The sequence below is a fragment of the Gigantopelta aegis genome, chromosome 7 (assembly GCF_016097555.1).
Source record: "Gigantopelta aegis isolate Gae_Host chromosome 7, Gae_host_genome, whole genome shotgun sequence".
In the NCBI taxonomy this organism is placed as follows: Eukaryota; Metazoa; Mollusca; class Gastropoda; order Neomphalida; family Peltospiridae; genus Gigantopelta; species Gigantopelta aegis.
The window spans coordinates 13,233,229-13,256,945 of record NC_054705.1 but is presented as its reverse complement, the minus strand read 5'-3'; the positions used below and the strand labels follow the sequence as shown (position 1 = coordinate 13,256,945).

At 37.5% G+C, this 23,717-nt stretch overlaps 1 protein-coding gene across 3 annotated transcripts in view; it reads right to left on the bottom strand.

Moving 5' to 3' along the window:
• The window catches only part of LOC121377638, a 70,473-nt gene that overhangs the window by 30,337 nt on the left and 16,419 nt on the right, over nucleotides 1–23,717 (bottom strand). For all 3 annotated transcript variants that reach the window (XM_041505707.1, XM_041505706.1, XM_041505708.1), the window contains 5 exons: nucleotides 21,561–21,638; nucleotides 20,306–20,614; nucleotides 15,155–15,175; nucleotides 9,280–9,300; nucleotides 1,347–1,388 (listed from right to left, as the gene is read on the bottom strand). In XM_041505707.1, the coding sequence (XP_041361641.1) occupies nucleotides 1,347–1,388; nucleotides 9,280–9,300; nucleotides 15,155–15,175; nucleotides 20,306–20,614; nucleotides 21,561–21,636 (469 nt within the window). In that variant the 5' untranslated portion in view covers nucleotides 21,637–21,638. The remainder of the gene's footprint in view (nucleotides 1–1,346; nucleotides 1,389–9,279; nucleotides 9,301–15,154; nucleotides 15,176–20,305; nucleotides 20,615–21,560; nucleotides 21,639–23,717) is intronic.

Below are 23,717 nucleotides of genomic sequence, written 5' to 3'. Positions count from 1 at the left end.
TCTATGGAACGTCTAGAAGTTACATTCTCAAAGACGTGAAATACGAAATGATTTCAATAAGGACAAAGGAATTCTCGCCCCGCGCATTTAAACGGCCAACTTACAAATTCCGGTTCCAATCACAAAAGAATGCATGGTTGAAGCTAGTTAACTTAAATCAGCTATCTATGTACAGATAATAATAATAATAATAATAATAATAAATAATAAAGGCCCCACTACAAAAAAAAAAATAGGAGCCCGTATGCCTATGTGTATAAATGAGTTATTAGAACACGTAAAAAAAATAAAAATAATACAAATTCTTAACTTTCTTTTGTTTTCACATTAATTGGATGCAAATGATAGAGACGACATCACCAAGAAAGCAAAAACAACAGACAAAGTACTTACTAGCTTCTGTTGGCTTTGTGCTACAGTAAGTTAATATAACTTTGAAATATAGTTGTTTTATGTTTGGCCATGCAATAATATTAATTAAGAGAGAGAGAGAGAGAGAGAGAGAGAGAGAGAGAGAGAGAGAGAGAGAGAGAGAGAGAGAGAGAGAGAGAGAGAGAGAGAGAGAGGTGTGTAGATATATAGAGACATAGATAGATACATAGATAGATCTATGTATAAATGTTTTGACATTGACAAGGCATACTTCTGACAGGGTGTCTTTTGAAATGAAAATAGATAGATAGATAGATAGATAGGTATCACTGTCTGGATACTGACATGGCGTCTTTTGAAATGAAAATAGGTATATAGCAAGGTATCAATGTTTGGGCATTGACAAAGCATAATACTGACATGGCGTCTTTTGAAATGAAAATAGATAGATAGGTATCAATGTTTGGACATTGACAAAGCATAATACTGGCATGGCGTCTTTTGATATGAAAATAGATAGATAGATGTGTATCAATGTTTGGACATTGACAAAGCATGATACTGACATGGCGTCTTTTGAAATGAAAATAGATAGATAGGTATGAATGCTTGGACACTGACAAATCATAATACTGACATGGCGTCTTTTGATATGAAAATAGATAGATATATTGACAAAGCATGATACTGACAGGGAGTCTTCCAAATGAAAATGTGTTGGATTATAAGACACAGAGCACACCTCAAACGTACCTCAATTACCATATCAAAGTAAACTCTTTTTTCCGTTCTTTTTAACTTTATTTATTTATATTTAATACACATAACCATTGCATAGAATGCATATCGGACATACTACAGACATAAGTGCTTGTATTACCATTTAAAAGGGGTTTTCTTTTGTTATATGTATTACATACAAATGGCAGACACGACCCTACCAAGGAGACAGAAACAGTAGATCAAGTACTTACCAGCTTCTGTGGACGTCGGTGGTAGTGGTTGTGATGTTTGTACTGGTAATATATTAAACAAAATGATTAGAACAATAAATGTGACATACGTATACACATGCATACATACATACATACATACATACATACATACATACATACACATACATATATATATATTATACTTTTATTTAAGTATAATGTATGTTGGTGGGGATCCGTGGGGTGTTTAATTAAATAGTTACCACTCAATTTATTTTATACCAAATCAAAGAATATTTTAATTCTAAAAGTGCAAAATTTATTGTTTCGCAAAAAACAAAAAAAGGTTATGTAATTAAATATACTAAAATAAGAGTATAACAATAACTACCATTAATACTACTGCTAACGATCCTACGACTACTACTATTAACATTACTTCTACTACTACTACTACCACTACTACCTACTACTACCACCATTACTACTATCACTACTACTACTACTACTACTACTACTACTACAACACTACCACTACTACAACACTACCACTACTACTACACTACCACTAATACTACTACTACTACCACCACCACTACTACAACTACTACTACACTACCACCCTACTACCACTACTACTACTACTACTACTACTACTACTACTACTACTACTACTACTACTACTACTACTACACTACCACTACTAATAATATCAAACCTCACTGTTTAAGAGGAGCTATAACTCTAGATCCCCATCACTCCTCTGGGACTTTATAGATAGTAATATTTAGCTCTCCTTAGCATGTGAACTTAAAAAGAAAACAAAACACAAAACAAACACAACATGACAGTAGGGAAACCTATATGCCCCATGACCTTGACCTTGTTGTACATTAAGCAATGACCTTGGTATGCAGGTGTGCTACCTTGGTGTGCAGATGCGTGACCGATTTGAGCAGGGGGTCAACGCCCGCCCGTGTCCCTGACTTAGTTAGAGGGACCGTGCTATCCTGTCTGTGGGATAGTGTATATAAAACATCCCTTGCTACTAATGGGGAAATGTAGCAGATTTCCTCTCTAAAACTGTCAAAATTATGGTTGACATCCAATAGCCGATGATTTATAAATCAATGTGCTCTAGTGGTGTCGTTAAACAAAACAAACTTTGACTTACCACTTCTAAGGACTCGGCCCGACGCCAAGTAGTGTGTTTTAGTTAGCATGCTGACTGTTGGTTAACTGCTTACATCTGGCAAGGGGTGGTATCATGTTTTGTTATCAGTCGCTAAATAAAATACTCTATGGCACTTCTAGAAGTTAATTCTCAAAGACTCTAAGCGTGGGACAGAAATACGAAATGATTTAACGAGGAATTATTGGCCCACGCTGTTAATCGGCCAACATACGTATCGATAGCCCTAAGTCGTTCAGTAGCAACAATGCATTCACAAAAGATAGCAACAATGCAGTCACAAAAGATAGTAACAATGCATTCACAAAAGATAGCAACAATGCATTCACAAAAGACAGTAACAATGCATTCACAAAAGACAGCACCAATGCAGTCACAAAAGAGAGCACAAATGCACTGACAAAAGAGAGTAACAATACAGTCACAAAAAAGAGTAACAATGCACTCACAAAAGAGAGCAACAATGCACTCACAAAAGAGAGTAACAATGCACTCACAAAAGAGAGCAACAATGCAGTCACAAAAGAGAGTAACAATGCACTCACAAAAGAGAGCAACAATGCACTCACAAAAGAGAGTAACAATGAACTCACAAAAGAGAGCAACAATGCACTCACAAAAGAGAGCAACAATGCATTCACAAAAGAGAGTAACAATGCATTCACAAAAGAGAGCAACAATGCACTCACAAAAGAGAGTAACAATGCATTCACAAAAGAGAGCAACAATGCAGTCACAAATGAGAGCAACAATGCATTCACAAAAGAGAGCGTTGTGTGGTTGAAGCTTTATTAACTAGCTTAAATCGGAGATCAATTTCCGCCCTGTCTCGGCGTATTGGTTTCTGCGTTAAACTAAGAATCGCGAGGTTCTGAGTTCGTTTCCGAGGTGGAATATTTTTGTTTTTGTTTTAATTATTTATTTATTGAAAGTTTATTTATGTATTTGGTATGTTAAGAAATGTTTTCAAGCAGAACCCATCTACTACTATACAAGCAGCCTCTATAACCTGCAGGGTGGGGCCTGCATAGATGTTTGTGAGTTTGTTTTGAAATTTTACAGCAGTTAACTTATATTAGATTTTAGGGTACATATCCTCATATATATCCACACTCATATGTAAGGACATTTACACTTTAAAAATGCACCATGTATATAGAGAAGATTTGATTACAACTAGTTTTATTATTCCTTTAGGGGTGTATTATGATTTAGTTTTTAGTCAGTATGTAGATGTAACCTATTAAAGATACAGAGATTGTGTAATATTGGCCAATAAATGGTTCAGCGGTACCTTGAATACCCGCCACATAATATATTACTGAACCTTTGCTAGGGGTATACCAAATATATGCCATGGTGAGCAATTTGTGCACATCTAAAATTTATGCAACGTGAGATCAATGAGACTATGTAGTTTTAACTGTCCATACATTCACACAGTTATGCATGACTGCAGTTAGATGCTTCACCTATCGAATACAATAAGTGGATTTACTCTACATGACATATGTTTTAGCAAAATCGATAGCTAAAGTAGAGTAGTATGTGTATCCCTGTAGTCTAAAATGTGTACCTCTAGTGTAAATATGTGTCCGTGAGTGTGTCCCTGGACTGGCTCAGTCTGGTTCTGGGTGGGAATTTTATAAATCGGATGAGAGGGCAAGTTCATTTATGTTTGGTACTTTTTGTGTGACAGACAGACACAAATTCAAATGTTAAAATAACATGAGAAAGTCACAGGACGTTGTAGGTGGAAGAAGGTATATAAGTAAAATCGTTTTAAAAACTCGTCATTTGAGGTAGAATCTTCAGAGAAGCAACATGTCAGACCATTACAAGCTGTACGTTCCCAACATTGATAAGTGGACTCATTTCTACAAGCTGCAAGCTGAAGGCAAACTTCAGTCTAACTAAGAAATTCAGGGAGTCGGGAAATGTCAGGTCAGTGTGGATTGGTGTTTAGAACTTTACGATCCTACATGGAAGAAAGGAAAAGAGGAACAGAACAAGCCCTCAGCACCCAATGAGGTCATAGTCTCCCCAACGCAACAGGTGGTAGAGCAAGCCAAGGCCAATCTTGAACGGAAACAACAGCAAAACAATAACAACAACACAAAGTGATATGGGTTGTAAAGCCCCGAAACTGCAGAAACATTTCTAAACAAACTATAAAAGGAGTCATATGGGTCAGACAACGTTATTTCACGTCGAGTATCTGAACATACAAGATCATGAATCAGTGTCACATTTGCGAACAAAAATATGTTTGGACCCATGACCTAACTCAGCACGTACGAAATAAATATGGACTCTTGGAATCTGAAAATAAACCTCCCCATCAGCAACAGAAGCCCCTGAGATTGTTACATCCCTTCACCATAGGGGTGTTGGGAACCACTTCGTGTAGAAAGACATTTTTGTTATACAAACTGCTATGGGATAGTCAAATCTTCCCACCACCTCAACACATCATCTGGCTCTACAAACGATGGTAAACCCTCTTCGACATCATTGGGGCAACCGTTCGAGTGAAATTTGTTCAAGGCATACCAGAGAATTTGGAAAAGGATCGTTATTTGGATCCCAAAGTCAGAAATCTCATGTGGGACAACTTGATGTGTATTCCAATAAGATCCTCGCATCACCGACCTGTTCATGGAAGGAAGTCACCACAGAAATCTCTCGGCCATCAACCAAAACCTCTATCACAGCAAAACCTTGACACAAAGAAGACACTACCATTACCTGGCACTGTTCAACAACCCCATTGACTAGCAGCAAGTTCTGACGTTGTAAAACACTCATCATTTGATGCAACAGTTTGAGAAAGCTACCCACAGCCTCTACATGGACTTGAAACCGAACACGCCCAAACGTTGGCGCCTTTGAACTAGTGGTTTAGAGACGGGACCGTCCGAATGTATAAAAGAACAAACGTGATGAAGTAGAACCATATCTGAAAAAGAAAATCAAGAGGATGAAGACTTGCGATACGTGTGGTCTATCTTTAAAGACGAGAGCGACTTCCAGCGACATCTGCAATTTAAAACGTGCGAGGAGGGAAATGAAGAGTCGTCGCCCAATCTGGAAAACGAAGGCGTACGTCTGATGATCGAGAGTGAATTCAACATCAATCCTGAGTATTTCAAAAACAAGAGAAAACGCTAGGGAGAAAAGACATGTCCCAAGATGCCATCAAAAGAAACATGAAGACATTACAATGGAAGTTATTTAAAGACACGTAATCTCGCTTTCTGACATATATGCATTACTTCGACAACCTCTTTATCAGTGACATTAAAAGCTATCTAGAAAGGCATACATTTGTAAAGTGTAAATGTCCTCATATATGAATGTGAATATATATGAGGGTATGTACCCTAAAATCGAATATAAGTTAATTAAACTGCTGTTTGAACTTCGTACATGAAACGTAAAATTTCAAAACAAACTCACAACCATCTATACAGGCCCGACCCTGCAGGTTATAGAGGCTGCTTGTATAGTAGATGGGTTCTGCTTGAAAACATTTCTTAACATACTAAATACATAAATAAACTTTCAATAAATAAATAATTTAATATATATGTATGTATCCCACCTGGGAAACGAAGACGTTCGTAGTTTAACGTACTTACCACTATGCCGACACAGGGCGGAAATTGAATCTCCGATTTAAGCTAGTTAATAAAGCTTCAACCATGCAATACTCTCTTTTGTGACCGCATTGTTGCTCTCTTTTGTGACTGCATTGTTGCTCTCTTTTGTGACTGTCGATACGTAGGTTGGCCGATTAACAGCGCGGCCAAGAAGTGGTCTTTGTACATCTTTAAATCATTCGTATTTCTCTCACAGGCTTAGTGTCTTTGAGAATGCAACTTCGAGAAGTTCTGTAGAGTATTTTATTTAGCGACATGATACCACCACTTGCCGGATGTAAGCAATTAACCATTCAACATTCAGCGCTAAAATTAGTACACAGTCTTGCGTCGGGCCAAGTCTTCAAGCGATAAAGTGTTAAAGTTTGTTTTGTCATCAGCTATTGGATGTCAAACATACTTTTGACAGTTTTAGAGAAGAAACCCGTTACACTTTCCCATTAGTAGCAAGGGATATTTTATATACACCATCCACAAACAGGATAGAACGGTCACTCTAACTAGATCAAGGCCACGGGCGGGCACTGACCCTGTTTAAATGGATCACACACCTGCACACCAAGGTCAGACTCACACACCAAGGTTGTGCACCTGAACACCATGGTCATTGCCCAATACACACCAAGGACATGGTCACGGGAAAGTAGGTCATGGGGGTATATAGACCTCCCTACTACTCATGAGGCACTAAATAGAGATTCAAGGAATCAACCACTATTTTGCCAAATGCCCATAAAATAATAAATATTTAATTAATTAAAAACACACACGCACACATACGCACAAACACACACACAGATTCTTGAAGATCCAGTACTTACTTACTTGGTGCTGAATCTGATTAGGATGAATATATTTTGAAAAAGAAACAAAAAAACAAAAAACAAACAAACAAAAACAAACACACACACAAGAAGAAGAAGAAAAAAAAAACCCTGATATAAACAACAACCATTTTACTCAAATACTCTTTCCTGCCCATCTGCCCGTCCGTCTGTTCCACATATAAGTTTTCTGGATGGTTGGATTTTTTTTCTTCTGAATACCTGACGATATTGAGCTAGAATTGTATGTATGTATATATATATATATATATATATATATATATATATATATATATATATATATATATATATATATATATATATATATATATATATAGCTTTACATGTACTCTTCCAGATCAGGTTTATCTTTCATAGCCATATACCCATATTTGACAGGGTTATGGCCCTTGAATTTAGGAGCTACGAAAACAAATTGTACCCAACAGGTGACATGTATTGAATCAGCAATACTCTCAGCACAGTAGGGGACATATTGAATCAGCAATACTCTCAGCACAGTAAGGGACATGTATTGAATCAGCAATACTCTCAGCACAGTAGGGGACGTATTGAATCAGCAATACTCTCAGCACAGTAGGGGACATGTATTGAATCAGCAATACTCTCAGCACAGTAGGGGACGTATTGAATCAGCAATACTCTCAGCACAGTAGGGGACATGTATTGAATCAGCAATACTCTCAGCACAGTAAGGGACATGTATTGAATCAGCAATACTCTCAGCACAGTAGGGGACGTATTGAATCAGCAATACTCTCAGCACAGTAGGGGACATGTATTGAATCAGCAATACTCTCAGCACAGTAGGGGACGTATTGAATCAGCAATACTCTCAGCACAGTAGGGGACATGTATTGAATCAGCAATACTCTCAGCACAGTAAGGGACATGTATTGAATCAGCAATACTCTCAGCACAGTAGGGGACGTATTGAATCAGCAATACTCTCAGCACAGTAGGGGACATGTATTGAATCAGCAATACTCTCAGCACAGTAGGGGACGTATTGAATCAGCAATACTCTCAGCACAGTAGGGGACATGTATTGAATCAGCAATACTCTCAGCACAGTAAGGGACATGTATTGAATCAGCAATACTCTCAGCACAGTAGGGGACATGTATTGAATCAGCAATACTCTCAGCACAGTAGGGGACGTATTGAATCAGCAATACTCTCAGCACAGTAGGGGACGTATTGAACCAGCAATACTCAGCACAGTAGGGGACATGTATTGAATCAGCAATACTCTCAGCACAGTAGGGGACGTATTGAACCAGCAATACTCAGCACAGTAGGGGACATGTATTGAATCAGCAATACTCTCAGCACAGTAGGGGACATGTATTGAATCAGCAATACTCTCAGCACAGTAGGGGACATGTATTGAATCAGCAATACTCTCAGCACAGTAGGGGACATGTATTGAATCAGCAATACTCTCAGCACAGTAGGGGACGTATTGAACCAGCAATACTCTCAGCACAGTAGGGGACATGTATCGAATCAGCAATACTTTCAGGGAATAACCTACGATGTCCACGTTTGGCATATTTTTTGACTATCTTTCTCTAACCCATATTTAGAGTATGTTATTTTTATGTAACTGCTCCATGCTCATTCACGCGATATAAACATATTTAAAATGCATCTAATCAGCGCCGTTACGTCAAAATAGGAAACACGGGCGAACTTTTAATAGTATTAGTAATACACCTCACTTTCGGTCGAGTTAATTATCAAACCACGGTAGTGTGGCAAATTTGGTCAATAAATAGAAGGTAGTTAATAATGAAACAAATATAATGTGGAGTCATTGTGAACCAGACGTCAGATTATCAAAAACATCAAATACTAGTGAATATCCTGTGATGTTCAAAGAGAAAGTCAATGTTATAAAGGTTGTGTATATCACAGTAACACAATGAAATAAAAATATGTAATGATGGTAGGTCATTACGGCTTATTGCTAAAACATTTGCTTAGGTATAAATATGTCACGACTATGAACTTGAAAACTTTAAAATTCAATTATCTCAAAATAGCAATGGTGACATCGTAGCTTATTCCCGTTGGTTTACCACTATATTTTACACAAAGTGAAACGAATGTTTAAATGGTTATGCACCTTTGAACTAAGGCTGAACAACAAAAAACAGAAAAAATGTCAAAAATTAAAACAAACAACAAGAAAATAACAAGAAACAAAACAAAAAACAAAACAAAAAAGAAGTAAAAAGACATGACAAACAACACTAGCCAGTACTTACCTCTAACGTCTTCTTCTTGTGCTGGTGATATATCGAACACAACGATTTACCACAAAGCATGCTACTTCACATCGTAACACAAGTGAATGATTTTTATATCTTAAAGGTGAATCCTATTTTATATTTAAGCAGGCATTGTTATCACACCCACTGCAGTTGTTGTTACTGGTACCAAGTTAAGTATTTTGTTTACATAATATTACACATTGTACTTTATTTCCACTTGACACACATATTCTTAGAAGTTAACGTATTGTTCATTTATAACTTTATATTTGTATTTTCTCAGTGAAGAAATATGCTAAATATTTCCCCCATGAGTAACAAAAGTCTTTATGTAACCTTTACCAATTTAATATTATTAATTCCTTTTGTATACTGTAGATCCATTATGTATTGCGTCATTAATGTATTGCGATATACCAACAGTAGCCCAAACTGCGTGTCGAAAGTATAGCGACATCAGATGTAGCTTACTGGGCGACGAACTTTCCGGAATTTTTAACCCATATCCGGAATTCCGGAATTCCGGAATTAATGCCAAATTCGCTATCGTTATTTTTAATTTTTTTGGAAGCAACTATTTCTGAATATATTTTTAATTTTCTATATTTTTAAATCCCGAATTTATCATTCTGCATTCTCCATTGCAACCTGAACTTGGTATTAAAGGAACATTCCCGAGTTTGCTGCATTGTAAGATGTTTCCGACTAATAAAATATTTCTACGATTAAACTTACATATTAAATATATTTTCTTGTTTAGAACATCAGATAATATTTGTCTGCATAAAATATTAGTGGCTGTATATTCGATGTGTTTCTGGTAGTCTTAATATTTGTAAGAAGCCCAAACTGGATTTTGTCTTCAAATAATTTCTTTTTTAGGAAATAAAATGAAATTTAACCTAGTACAACTATTATAATGATCAGAAACACGTTTAATATACAGCCACTAACATTTTATGCAGAAAAAATATACTAGTTTTTGATATGTAATTAGAGTCGTCAAAAAGTCTCCGTTAGTCAATAAGCAAACTCAGGAATGTCCCTTTAATACTATTATCGACTGGTTCGTGCTATTAGTAAGACGTTTGTCTATTGGCTGTATTTGTCAACAGCCGACCAATGAAAAAGTTTTTGACAATCGAGTAAACTGAAGCCATGTATGAAATGTGTCTTACTTGTTATGTAGTTTATGTATTCATTTTAAAGATATTTCGAATATCAAATAGTAATTACAACGGGACAGACATCGGTTCTATGGCGATGCATGCAACTTAGCCACGGTGTGTAAAAACCAGAACATATAGTAGAACACTTGCGATCGTACGAAAACAAAAGAAATGGATCCACAATTCTCTACTTAAGTTCTTTTCCTATCCTTTCACGTGCAGCAATTCACTAAATACTATTTAGCTACCAGTAATTTCTGACACATTCATGACATTAATATTAATTAATTAATATACCTACCGATCTTGTTTTATTCAAGTAAGTTAAACTATAAAAAAAAAAAAATAATGTTAGATTTTGCCGCGAAAAGTGCTACTCTAATTGTAAAGTAAGCGTAATGCAGAACGATAGCCAGTCTTAATGTGGGTACCAGACGTTTCGTCCCCGATTCAGTTAACCACAAATTAGTTCGACCCCACTGATGAAATAGTGCAAATGTGGCAATATACCTACATAAAAAATAGCATTGGTCCCAAATTTGTCACTTTATTACTAATCTGTAGGTGGGAGTGAAATTGTACTATACTATTTGCTAATAAAGTGGGGCTTTTAGGGGGGTTTTTTGGTGATGATTTTTGATGTTTGGTCTGTCTGTCTGTCTGTCTCTCTGTGTGTGTGTGTGTGTGTGTGTGTGTGTGTGTGTGTGTGTGTGTGTGTGTGTGTGTGTGTGTGTGATGTTGTTAATTGCTGTACTAGGTATAGTAACTTTATTTACACTGATGAATATATTTATGTTTTGTAAACTAGACAAGCCATAAAGTAGGGCTATGCTTAAAAAGGAAGTAGAAAAATTCTGCCACTTATGTGGATTGATTTATTCTTTTATTACTGAATACATAACATTCCAATATATAATACAATTTTGTATTGTTATGTATTGCTTTGGCTTTTGTTATCTTTTTAAATATGTCAAATATTGCACTGTTTAAATGTTGTTGTTTTTTTTTTGGGTTTTTTGTTGTTGAAAATGGCGTTTTCGCGTGCTTTAAACTATTGTTTTGAAAGGGGCGTTCACGCACTTAAAAATGAAAATACCAGAAAATTCCGGAAACATATTTTCATTAGGCTGGTCGCCCTGAGCTTATACGAAGAGTATTGCGACCCTAGCTGGTACTCAACGATAATAAACATAAAAACTCTCTTCAAAAGTAAAGGTTTTGTGTCAGCGTTTAAAAGTGCTTACACGCCGTGTGTGACATGTTGTGTTGTTTTAATTAATAGCCATAGCGTACATTTAGTGGTCAGTATGCAGGTATGAGATGTGCATTATACACTCAGTATGACTGAAGTAACACAAATGTCATGCGGTAATTTTTAAACGTGTCTTTATAAAATGCCGATTTAAACTGTTAATACCGTAGTTTACTAGCAAAATAAATGTTGAAATTTATAACCATCGAGAAGCGATTCACCGTGGGTTTACCGGATCCGTCCATGGCATCGATTCCTGAAAAAGCTGCCAGAATGACAGCCGTCAATAAGACTGTAGAAGAATCTCTGGCAACAACACCAAATAAGATCACAACTAAACGTGGAGTGATACGAAAGCTCGACAACAACCACTTTTCTCCTCGAACCAGAGCGGAAATTGCAAAGTACGCCACGGAAAATGGCTGCTTCCGAGCTGCTAAACATTTCAGCAGTGTGCTAGATGTTAGGTTCATGAAGAAAGCCTACTTGAAAGCAGACAAGGCAGCCGACTTGACGACACTGTCACACAGACAAACACACTCACACAAACACACACATGCTCTCTCACACACACGCACACGCACACACACACACACAGAGATATATATATATATATATATATATATATATATATATATATATATATATATATATATATATATATATTCTTGAAGATACAGTAGGGGAAGCTTGGGGGAGTTAGACCACTTTTTACATTTTAACATATTGCACCCTCTGTATTCATGACCGATAATTGCTTCATGTGGTTGTGACATATACTGATATTAACATACATATCTGTACCAGCTGATTCCGCATGCATGCCAACCTGTAGAAGGGGCAGGTGATTTTCAAAAGGTGTTATTTTGGCCCAACTCTCCCTGGGGGTGGTGAGATTTGGGTCATGTTCAAGGAGAGTTGGGCCACACAAGGGACACTTGGGACAAAAAATGTACAGAATGCAGCAACTACCCGGTGAAGGAAAATGGACACAATTCATTCCCAAACTTATATAGAGGCATTCAGACCCCAAAGAGAAGCTTAAAAGCAGAATTATGAGAATCAGTCTATCCCACGACCACTAGTCGGCTACATGGTCCAGTAGCACTGCACTAGGATAAATCAACTTTGATTGGTAAAATAATCAGATACCAAATTTCAACAGAATTACACTATGTGTTTGGTCTCATTTTAAAGTACTTTTATGTAACAATCAGAGGAACGTGATACTGATGATGTGAAATTCACAGACAGTGGTAATAGGTTTAATGATGCTTTAATAAAGGGAAGAGTGGAAATCCCATCGTGTGAAGTCACAAGAAAATGTAAATGTTCCTGCTCGACCAACTGTGCCACCAAGCTGTCTAGGCGCAGGAAGCTTCTTGATGATGTCGTTCTTAGGAAATGATGCATGATCATTCTCGTTGATAACAAATGTATGTGTCATCTGCTGACTGAATTCTTGTTTAAGAAACTTCTTCACACTCGTCCCCCTCAATGACATCAATCCGTGCTATTATAATGCACAAAACGCGATTTGGCTGACTCAAATTTTACAACAAAATCACCTTCAATAACTTCATAATCTAGGTCATCAACATCGCTATCACCACTTTCTGTGAATTTCACATCATCAGAATCACTTTCTTCTGATGAAGTTGATGGAGTTGGGCATTTCCTTGCTTGATTTTCTAACAACCTATTTTTTGCTCTGGGTATGACTGGTTGTTTGAACTTCCGGTTTTTTTTAGTCTGGTTGGCAACTAGAGCCTCAGCGATACTACTACGGTCTGGAGTATTGGTTAAACTTATTATCCCCTCTTGCGACCTCTGTACTTTGGTCCATATACTTGCATTAAACTGCAATTTCCATCTAGACCTACAGTAATTCTGCCACCCACTAGCTGCTGCTGCTGATCCTTAATAACATGTAGTCAAAGTAATAGGATTTAGAGAAAGGATTATTCACTAATTGTAAATGACTGTCCCAACTCTCACCATTCCCGCCATTTATAATTTCAACCAAGTTTTGATCTTCAGCGGTGACTATATGGATTTCTAAAATATTTTTGATGGGAGAGGACTGTCACACATATCTTGCAGAATACACCAGAACAGTGTTCTATATGCTGTTGAAGAGATAGAACATTGCTTACCTTAGAGTAAAACAAATTCACTTTTTGTGAAAAAAAATGTGGACAACAGCCTGAAATGTTCAAGGCCATTACATCAATAAAAAGATAATGCTTAGTGCTTCAAGTAGATGGTAGCACCTGTCCCCAACAACTTGCTATGTCAGTGAAATTAGAGGTGGTCCAACTCTCCACGTGATCCAACTCTCCCAAGCTTCCCCTACTTACTTACTTGGTGCTGAATCTGATTAGGATGAATATATTTTCAAAAAAAACCTAACGAAACAAAACAAAAAGAAGAAGAAAAACAAACCCGATACAAACAACAACCATTTTAGTCAATTACTCTTTCCTGCCCGTCTGCCCCACATATAGGTGTTTCGAATTTGTTTTGTTTTTTTGTTACTTTTTTTCAATGTTATGGCCCTTGAATTTAGGAGATACGAAAACAAATTGTACCCAGTAGGGGACATGTATTGAATCAGCAATACTCTCAGGGAATAACCTACGATGTCCACGTTTGGCATATTTTTCGACTATCTTTCTCTAACCCATATTTAGAGTTTGTACTTTTTGTGTATCTACTCCAGTAATATAACATGCTCATTCACACGATATAAATATATTTAAAATGCATCTAATCGGCGCCGTTACGTCAAAATGGGTGACACGGGAGAACTTTCAACTTGTAATAGTAATACACCTCACTTTTGATAGAGTTAATTATATCAAACCACGGTATTGAGGCAAATTTTGCCAATAAATATAAAGTAGTTAATAATGAAACGAAAATAACGTGGAGTCATTGTGATCCAGAGGTCATATTACCAAACACATAAAATACAAGTGAATAACCTGCGATGTTCAAACAGAAAATCAATGTTATCAAGCTCGTGTATGTCAGTGTCACAGTAACACAATGAAATAAAATTATGTAATGATGGTAGGTCAGTACGGCTTATTCGTAAAACACTTGCTTAGGTATAAATATGTCACGATTATGAACTACAGAGTTGTATACTTTAAAATTCAATTATATCAAAATACCAAATGTGACATCGTAGCTTATTCCCGTATGTTTAGCACTATATGTTACACAAAGTAAAACGAATCTTTAAATGGTAATGCACCTTTGAGCTTCGACCTTTAAGGCTCAACAAGAAAGAACAGAACTTTAAGTAAAATGTAAAAAAAAAACCCAAAAAAAAAACAAGAAGAAGAAAATAACAAGAAGCAAAAAAAAAAAAAAAAAAAAAAAAAAAAAAAAAAAAAAAAAAAAAAAAAAGACAAGAACGACAACACAAGGCAGTACTTACCTCTAACGTTTTCTTCTTGTTCTGGTGATATATTGAACACAACGATTTACCACAAAGCAAGCTACTTCACATCTTAACATTAGTGCATGATTTTCATATCTTAAAGGTGAACCCTATTTTATATTTTAAGCAGGCATTGTTATCAGACATGCTATCTCTCGCTCTAGCCAGTGCACCACGACTGGTATATCAAAGCCCGTGGTATGTGCTATCCCGTGCTACTAATGCAAAAATGTAGTGGGTTTTATCTCTATGATTGCGTCAAAATGACCATATGTTTGACATCCAATAGCCGATGATTAAAGGGACATACCCTAGTTTCCACCTGTGAAAATTAACACTAAGTTTAGTTAATCTACAATCCTGAGACCCGTTCAAAGCGATTTTAGCGCGAAGATCACATTAAGTGCATATGTCAGCTGTGCAGTTACGGCTAAGATCGATTCGTGGAACGCGGCCCAGTAACACATTTGGATAAACTTACAACTGAGTGAAAGTCTGTGACTTTGAAATGGTGAAATACCCTCTTATAATAGACTAAAACTCGACTCCATAACTGTTACTTCTCAGACGCACATGCGTTTTTAAAACTATGAGAAATGCATTTTGTGATATTAAAAACACAAGGATGACCAAAAACACTTCGAATGTACAGACATTGATAATCTAAAAAATAAAATCTAAGTAAAGTATGATTGAAGTTACCAAAAACGGTTATAATAGTCAAAAATATGCGTTAGTGTTTAACAACTAGGGTATGAAATTAATGTGCTTTAGTGGTGTCGTTAACCAAAACAAACTTCTCCTTCTGTTATCACACATGAAACTTCTGACAGTTAAGCCCGGTCTGCAGTCGTTGTTACTGGTACCGAGTTAAGTATTTTGTTTATATATTACACATTTACTTTATTTCCACTTGACCGGCCTCGGTGGCGTCGTGGTTAGGCCATCGGTCTACAGGCTGGTAGGTACTAGGTTCGGATCCCAGTCGAGGCATGGGATTTTTAATCCAGATACCGACTCCAAACCCTGAGTGAGTGCTCCACAAGGCTCAATGGGTAGGTGTAAACTACTTGCACCGACCAGTGATCCATAACTGGTTCAACAAAGGCCATGGTTTGTGCTATCCAGCCTGTGGGAATCGCAAATAAAAGATACCTTGCTGCCTGTCGTAAAAGAGTAGCCTATGTGGCGACAGCGGGTTTCCTCTAAAAAAAAAAACAGTGTCAGAATGACCATATGTTTGACGTCCAACAGCCGATGATAAGATAAAAAAAATCAATGTGCTCTAGTGGCGTCGTTAAATAACACAAACTTTACTTTACTTTTATTTCCACTTGACACACATATTCTAAGAAGTTAACGTATTGTTTGTTTATATCTTTCTATTTCTATTTTCTCAATGAGGAAATATGCTAAATATGTCCCCCATGAGTAACAAAAGTCTTTATGTAACCTTTACCAATTTAATATTATTAATTTATTTTATATACTTAATCTGACGTGTGTTTATTTAATGTAGTAGTTTGTCCATTTAAAATATTCTTGGAGATACAGGTTTTGGGTGTTGTTGGGGTGTTTTTTGTTACTTCTATGTTGGTTTTTCTTATACTTCTATTTTCTTTTGCAATTTTGTTACTGCTTGTAAATGCTTACTTCATAGTTCTGTTCCTATTTGTGGAAAAAATGCATATAAAAGATCCCTTGTTGCATTAGGAAAAATGTAGCGGCTTTCCACTGATGACTACGTGTCAGAATTACCTAATGTTTGACATCCAATAGCCGATGGTTAATTAATGAATGTGCTCTAGTGGTGTCATTAAACAAAACAAACTTATTCTTCTTCATACTTCTGCTGTGGAATAATAACTAATACTTAAGTAATAAGCTGCGTCCATACTTTTACTTTAAACTAGTTTAACTAAACCGGTATAGTGGGGCAGATATGTAACAAAAAATGAAACAGATGTCCACTTCTGGCAGAATGTGTTAAATGTTGTATATATGGGTATTTTGGTCTACTAAATTAAAAAAATTGATGGATCCAAGAAGTCTGACAGACTGGTAAGCCGCCATCCATGACAAAATATGAATTGCTCATATTTCGGCTCCTGGACCACATAGGTGTGATGGGTGAATGTGAACTGCATTTGGGCATGAAATAAAGATTAAGTATATTGCTGCTCACACCATTGCTGATCGCCTTGGTGCTAACGATTCATGGGGGCTTTTGTTTCTACATGCTGTCTCAGGATGTGATGCCATTTCTGCCTTGTGTGGAAGAGCAAAAAGATTGCCTGGGATATCCCTGCCAAACTTGGGACAAGTGTTCAACCCCCTCTCACATGCACCAATGGAAATAACAGATGATGACATGGGTGGCATACAGAGGTTTGCTACATAGTAGAACACAGATTCTCTTCAAAAAGAGGTAAGTGAAGCTCATGGAAACCGCCAGGTGGAAAATATTCCGCCAACTACGGAAGAAAATGTTTTATTTAATGACGGACTCAACACATTTTATTTATGGTTATATGGCGTCTGACATATGGTTAAGGACCACACAGATATTGAGGGAGAAAACCCGCTGTCGCCACTTCATGGGCTACTCTTTTCGATTAGCAGTAAGGGATCCTTTATATGCACCATCCCATAGACAGGATAGCACATACCACGGCCTTTGATCCGCTAACTTCGGAGACACTGCTTCAACATGTGAAGAGAGCTGGCTATCCAGCCGGTCACATCTGGTGTCAGATCCAAATTGCTAACCTTCAACTTCCGTCACATGGAGACTGGGGATTGGTTAAAGATGAGGAAGGTGGCTGGTGTCCATTTTGGTCAGTGATGCCAGAGGCATTTAAAGGTTGTGGTGATTTGATCTTTTTCAAGTGCTAAAAATGATGTGTATGAAAGTGTAAATGTTTTACTGCGAATCTGCAATGCACGCAACTAGGACAATGTTTTCGTGATCAAAACGTTCAAGTGGTGAGAAGACGAGCCACTGAGAAGTAATGTGGGCTATCCCACATGTTGTGCAAAAATTAGTTAGATGTACCACAGAGTGCACTGAGGGCATATGCATCGTTTAATCATATTGTCATTTCCATGAAGGCCATTTTGATGTTGAAGATTCCTTGTACATGGATATGTATGGTTACCTGTCAACATCCACCTCCTACGTGGTTCAGAAGCCGATATGAGCAATTAATATTTTGTCATAGTTCACAGTGGTGGCTAACCAGCCTGTCAGACTTCTTGAATCCATCAATGTTTTTAAATTAGTAAACCAAAATACCCCTATATACCAAATCCCAATCTCGTATGTGGTTCACAAGCCAAAATATGAGCAATTGATATTTTGCCATGTCAACTATATTTAAATTCAAAATGGCGGCTAACAACACTGTCAGACTTCTTGGATCCAACTTTTTTTTTCCTTTTTTTTTTTAATTAGCAAACCAAAATACCCTTATATACCAAATTCCAATATCATATGTGGTTTAGAAGCCAAAATATGAGCAATTGGTATTTTGTCATGACGGCCATATTTAAATTCAAAATTGCGGCTAACCAGCCTGTCAGACATCTTTGATCCATCAATTTTTTAATTTAGTTGACCAAAATACCCCTGTATACGAAATTTCAAACTTTCTGCCAGAAGTGAACATCTGTTTCACATATCTGCCCCACTAGTATAACTAAACCAGTTTAAAATGTAAGTGTAATACGATCGTTTTACTGTACCGGTATAGCTAAAACAATTCGATATGTGGTTTAGTTAAACTGGTATAATTAAAACAGTCTAAAGGGACATTCCTGAGTTTGCTGCATTGTAAGATGTTTCCGACTAATAAAATATTTCTACGATTAAACTTACATATTAAATATATTTTCTCGTTTAGAATGTTAGTGTCTGTATATTCAATATGTTTCTGGTCGCCTTAAATGGATTTTGTCTTCAAATAATTTAACCTAGTACAGATATTAGAACGACCAGAAACACATTTAAAATACAGCCACTAATATTTAATGCAGACAAATATATTTGATATGTAATTACAATCATTAAGAAGTCTCTTCTAGTCAATAACATCTGAAACATTGACGCAAACTCAGGAATGTTCCTTTAAGTGTGAATGCAAACTGTTTTAGTTAAACCGGGTCTCATTACACAGATGTCATCTGCAGGTCAGATCAGGTCATACGTCTTAATGTGCTCATTCAGAACAAGCTGTTGTAGCGCACGCCTGTCCTGGGCGCAGGTGCCGGCCTTGACCAGCTCCTCAGTCCAGGACAGGAAAGTATCATCTGCAATTGCAATCCATGTTAAATTGACCAAATTTAAATGACGATTGGCAATAGAACCGGTTCTCGTTGGCACTAACAACATACACCACTGCAAACAAACATTATATAAGCATTTATTTTCACTCCAAAATTGAGAACATTTCCATCTCAAATTTTTGCTATATGACTGCATCTGGCTGTAGTACCGGTCCGAACAGCTGGTTCAGGAACCCATTAACAACCACCGGCTCTTCCGTTATACACCCATGTCCCAAAAAGTCAATGCACAATATTACAAAATAACATGGGCAAAAACACACACACACACACACACACACACACACACACACACACACACACACACACACACACAAAATCCTAGCTACGGCCCTGTTAGTAGTAATGCTGATATGAAAAACGTTGTTATCCAGATTCGGGCACATTCGTTTAATTTGGGCAAAAATCAGCCTCCCCAACCCCGCTTTATAAAAATGTGATCCCGTACGCCTATGATTAGTTTTATCCTGTGGCCAGAATAGGAAAAAGCCGATATTCTACGTCAACAACTATTTTTGAGTTTTATTCTATATTGCGTCAAAAATTGGGAGCAGAAATAGGTTTTGTTGGGGGTTTTCGCAGTAATGAGAGCGTATAACCTTCCACATGTCCGTCTAGCTCTCTTACAGTCAGAGTACTCGGACTAGGAGTTTTCCTTTTCAACTCACCTAGATTTAGCATGATTAAGCAAAGTAAATTATTGTTTGTTTGTTGTTGTTTTTATTATTAGTAGTAGTAATAGTAGTAGTATTAGTAGTAGTAGTAGTAGTAGTAGTAGTAAAATGAAAGGTCCATGTTGCTTACTTATGTAGTGTTTAACACAATATGCTGCGCCTGTTCCATTGGTGCATGCCCACTGCACGGCATCCAGCTCGGTAGAGAAATGATGGATAGTGAGAGTGATTATGGTGGGCGAGGTAAACTCTGCACTGTAGTGACGGGTACCCAACACCGACCTACACACCTTCTCTTTGATGCTGCACTCCATGACATTCACGCCCTCTCGAAGCAATTTAATTGTGTTTGTTGTTGTAGTAATTATCTCGCACGTGATGTGCGTTCGTCTCCCACTGTGCCCAGCACGATGGCAATTAATTTCGGTGTTCAATGCATCTGCAAAAAACAAAAGGAGGAAAAAAAAAAGGACATTCAATTTTAAAAACAAATAATGTTACTAATCACCTGTACATAAGTGCTCACTTCGACATTCCTGAAATGATGGTGCAGGGCGTCTGGAATTTGTATAAAATCCACCAGCCATGGGATCATTGAAATTTAATAGCCACGATTAAAAATTCACTAGCCCTACTTTACTTTAAATTAATACAATTTAACTAAATAATAGTCACATAAAGAGGGAAATACAAACGCTGAAAAACACTAACATTGGGTGGTTTGGGTGGGGGCAGGATATTCATATTTACAAAATAGACTTAACTGCAACATTTGACAAAAACATTTCACTAGTCGTCGGGCATGGCAATACTAGTTCTTTAGCAGCCCAACATTGAATATTACTAACCATGGAAGTGGGGGGGGGGGGGGGGGTACCATGATGTAGAAGACCTGGATGATGTCATTGAGAGGGCGGAGCATAGGGCCTCCATAAGTCGACTCGAGTATTCCATATGGCATAGCCCTATAATGTAACCGGCGGCAACCATATGGGAAAATAGCGATAAAAATATAATAAAATGAGAGTGTTCTTCTTTGTACGGGTACTCGAGTCCTGTGAACGGACTCGAGTCTTGCTGGACTCGGCCCGTTCCAGAGTACTCGAGTACTTTTTGAGACTCTAGCAGAGCATTTTTAAAACGTGGGCATGCATCTTGCACCCTAGCTATTGTGATGAAGATATATATATATATATATATATATATATATATATATATATATATATCTGTGTGTGTGTGTGTGTGTGTGTGTGTGTATGTGTGTGTGTGTGTGTGTGTGTGTGTGTGTGTGTGTGTGTGTGTGTGTGTGTGTGTGTGTGTATATATATATATCAACATTGTACAATTAGAAACTTTACAGCCTCCAGGTAACCTGGACAATTTACCTTCACTGGAAATCCGAGAAATGAGAAACAGCAGTAAAAGCACAGTGACGGAAAAGATGAGCCGGACACGGGCCATTCCTGGAAATAAAACAATGCAAACGATCAAAGGTTTCGGTCAGTACAGCCCATTTGTCTTTCTTATTTTTCTAATTATATAGATTTTTTTTTGTTCGCAATGCAGGCCCGTCGAAGAGTTTTTTTAAGTGTGTGTGGGGGGGGGGGGGGGGCAGGCCCTTACGCAAAGGGTAGAGGTTGCGACGGGTGCGTAGCCCCCCCCCCCCCCCCCCGAATATATATTCGTGTATTCGGTTCAGCTAGTGACGAATACGAATGTAACTACGATAGAGATCGCTGTTCTGCAACAAATATTCGAGTATAGCATTACACCCCTAGCAATGAGAAGGGTCCAAAAGTTTGTTGTGTTTAACGACACAAGTAGAGTACATTGATTAATAAATCATCGACTATTGGATGTCAAACATTTGGTAATTCTGACTCAGAGGAAACCCGCTAAAAAAAAAAAAATTCTAATGCAGCAAGGGATCTTTTATATGCACTTTCCCAGACAGGACAGCACATACCACGGTCTTTGACCATTTGTGGTGCACTGGTTGGAACGAAAAAAAAAATCAAATCAGTTGAATGGATCCATTGAGGTGGTCCGATCCTGCGACGCAAGCACCTCAACCGACCGAGTTAAATCCCGCCACCAGGGGGGGGGGGGGGGGGGGGGGGGGGGGGGGGGGAATTGGATTGCTTTAAACGCGAATCGCAAAATAAGCCAATTTTAAACAATAATGTTTTGACTGTTTTAAGGATTATTTTGCATAGTATTAGAATGCAAGAATGATTGTTGTTTTATATATATATATATATATATATATATATATATATACACTACCTTAGGAGCGATTTCTTGGCATCTGCTCCAGCAAAATTTCTTCTTTTTTTTTCTTTTCTTTTTTTGTCAATACATTTTCGACAACATCCCCCTCCCCCACAAAAGCTTAGCTCACCGCAGTCTAGCAGTTATACCGGTCGTACGTTTGCGCGTTTGGCATCAATTTCGCGCAGAAAATCACATCATTACGAAAGCTGGAGTATTTTAAAGACAAAAAAAAAATGAAATATGTGTTCTACTATGTGTTAACTATATTTGTTACTCGTTATTTACTAATTCTTAAGCACTAACGACAACAGTGCTTCTTGAACAATAACAGTAATAAGAATTGTGGTTTAGTCGTAGATTTACGTTTACATGCAAAACTAGGCTTACGATGTTTTGTGAAACTGGGCCCAGGACAAGCGACTGGACAGCTATAACTCATCTCATTAAAATGTTGTTATACTATTATGTATTATCAAGTGAAGTTATCGAACTATATATGCAAATGGTCATTTTTCAACAGGGATAGTGTTCTTGATCACTATATGGTGTTATTGATCACGATATGGCACTGACCTAATTAAACACTCATAGTGAGGTTTTAAATACAGGAACACACTTTGTAAGTGTGGTAAAAAGAAACAGCAACAAACAAACAAACAAAAAAGAAAAGAAGACACACCCTGTTGAATATAGTGTTTCTTGGCACTAGGAGCATTATATGCCGAGTGTGTATAATTTGTTCGTTAACCATTGCGGTTCTATATTTTGCGATTTATTTGATGACGCACCACTGAACACAACAGAACACTCCGGAGTTCCGATTATTTCCAGTTAGCTCAATGGATTCTGGGAGAGGTCACGGGTCAATGTTTCATACTTTTGAAAGCGGGAATCGAGTAGGCCTCTTACCACATGTATTTTCTCGTTCGAATTTTTTGTTTTTAAATGTAAAAAAATAAGACATCTGAGTGTGTGTGTGTATGTGTGCGTGCGTGTGCGCGTATGTGTGCGTGCGTGTGCGCGTGTGTGTGTATGTGTGCGTGTGCGCGCGTGTATGTGTGCGTGTGCGGGTATGTGTGCGTGCGCGTGCGTGTGTGTGTGTGTATGTGTGCGTGCGCGCACGTGTGTGTGTGTGTCAATGTTAATGCAGATATCAGGGTATCCTTAAATAATAATAAACTCCCAGTGGGATTTTATTGAGAGGTGGGAGAGGGGTGGGTACCCACACTCGCTTAGTTATTAATGAAGCGACCGGAAAATATATATAA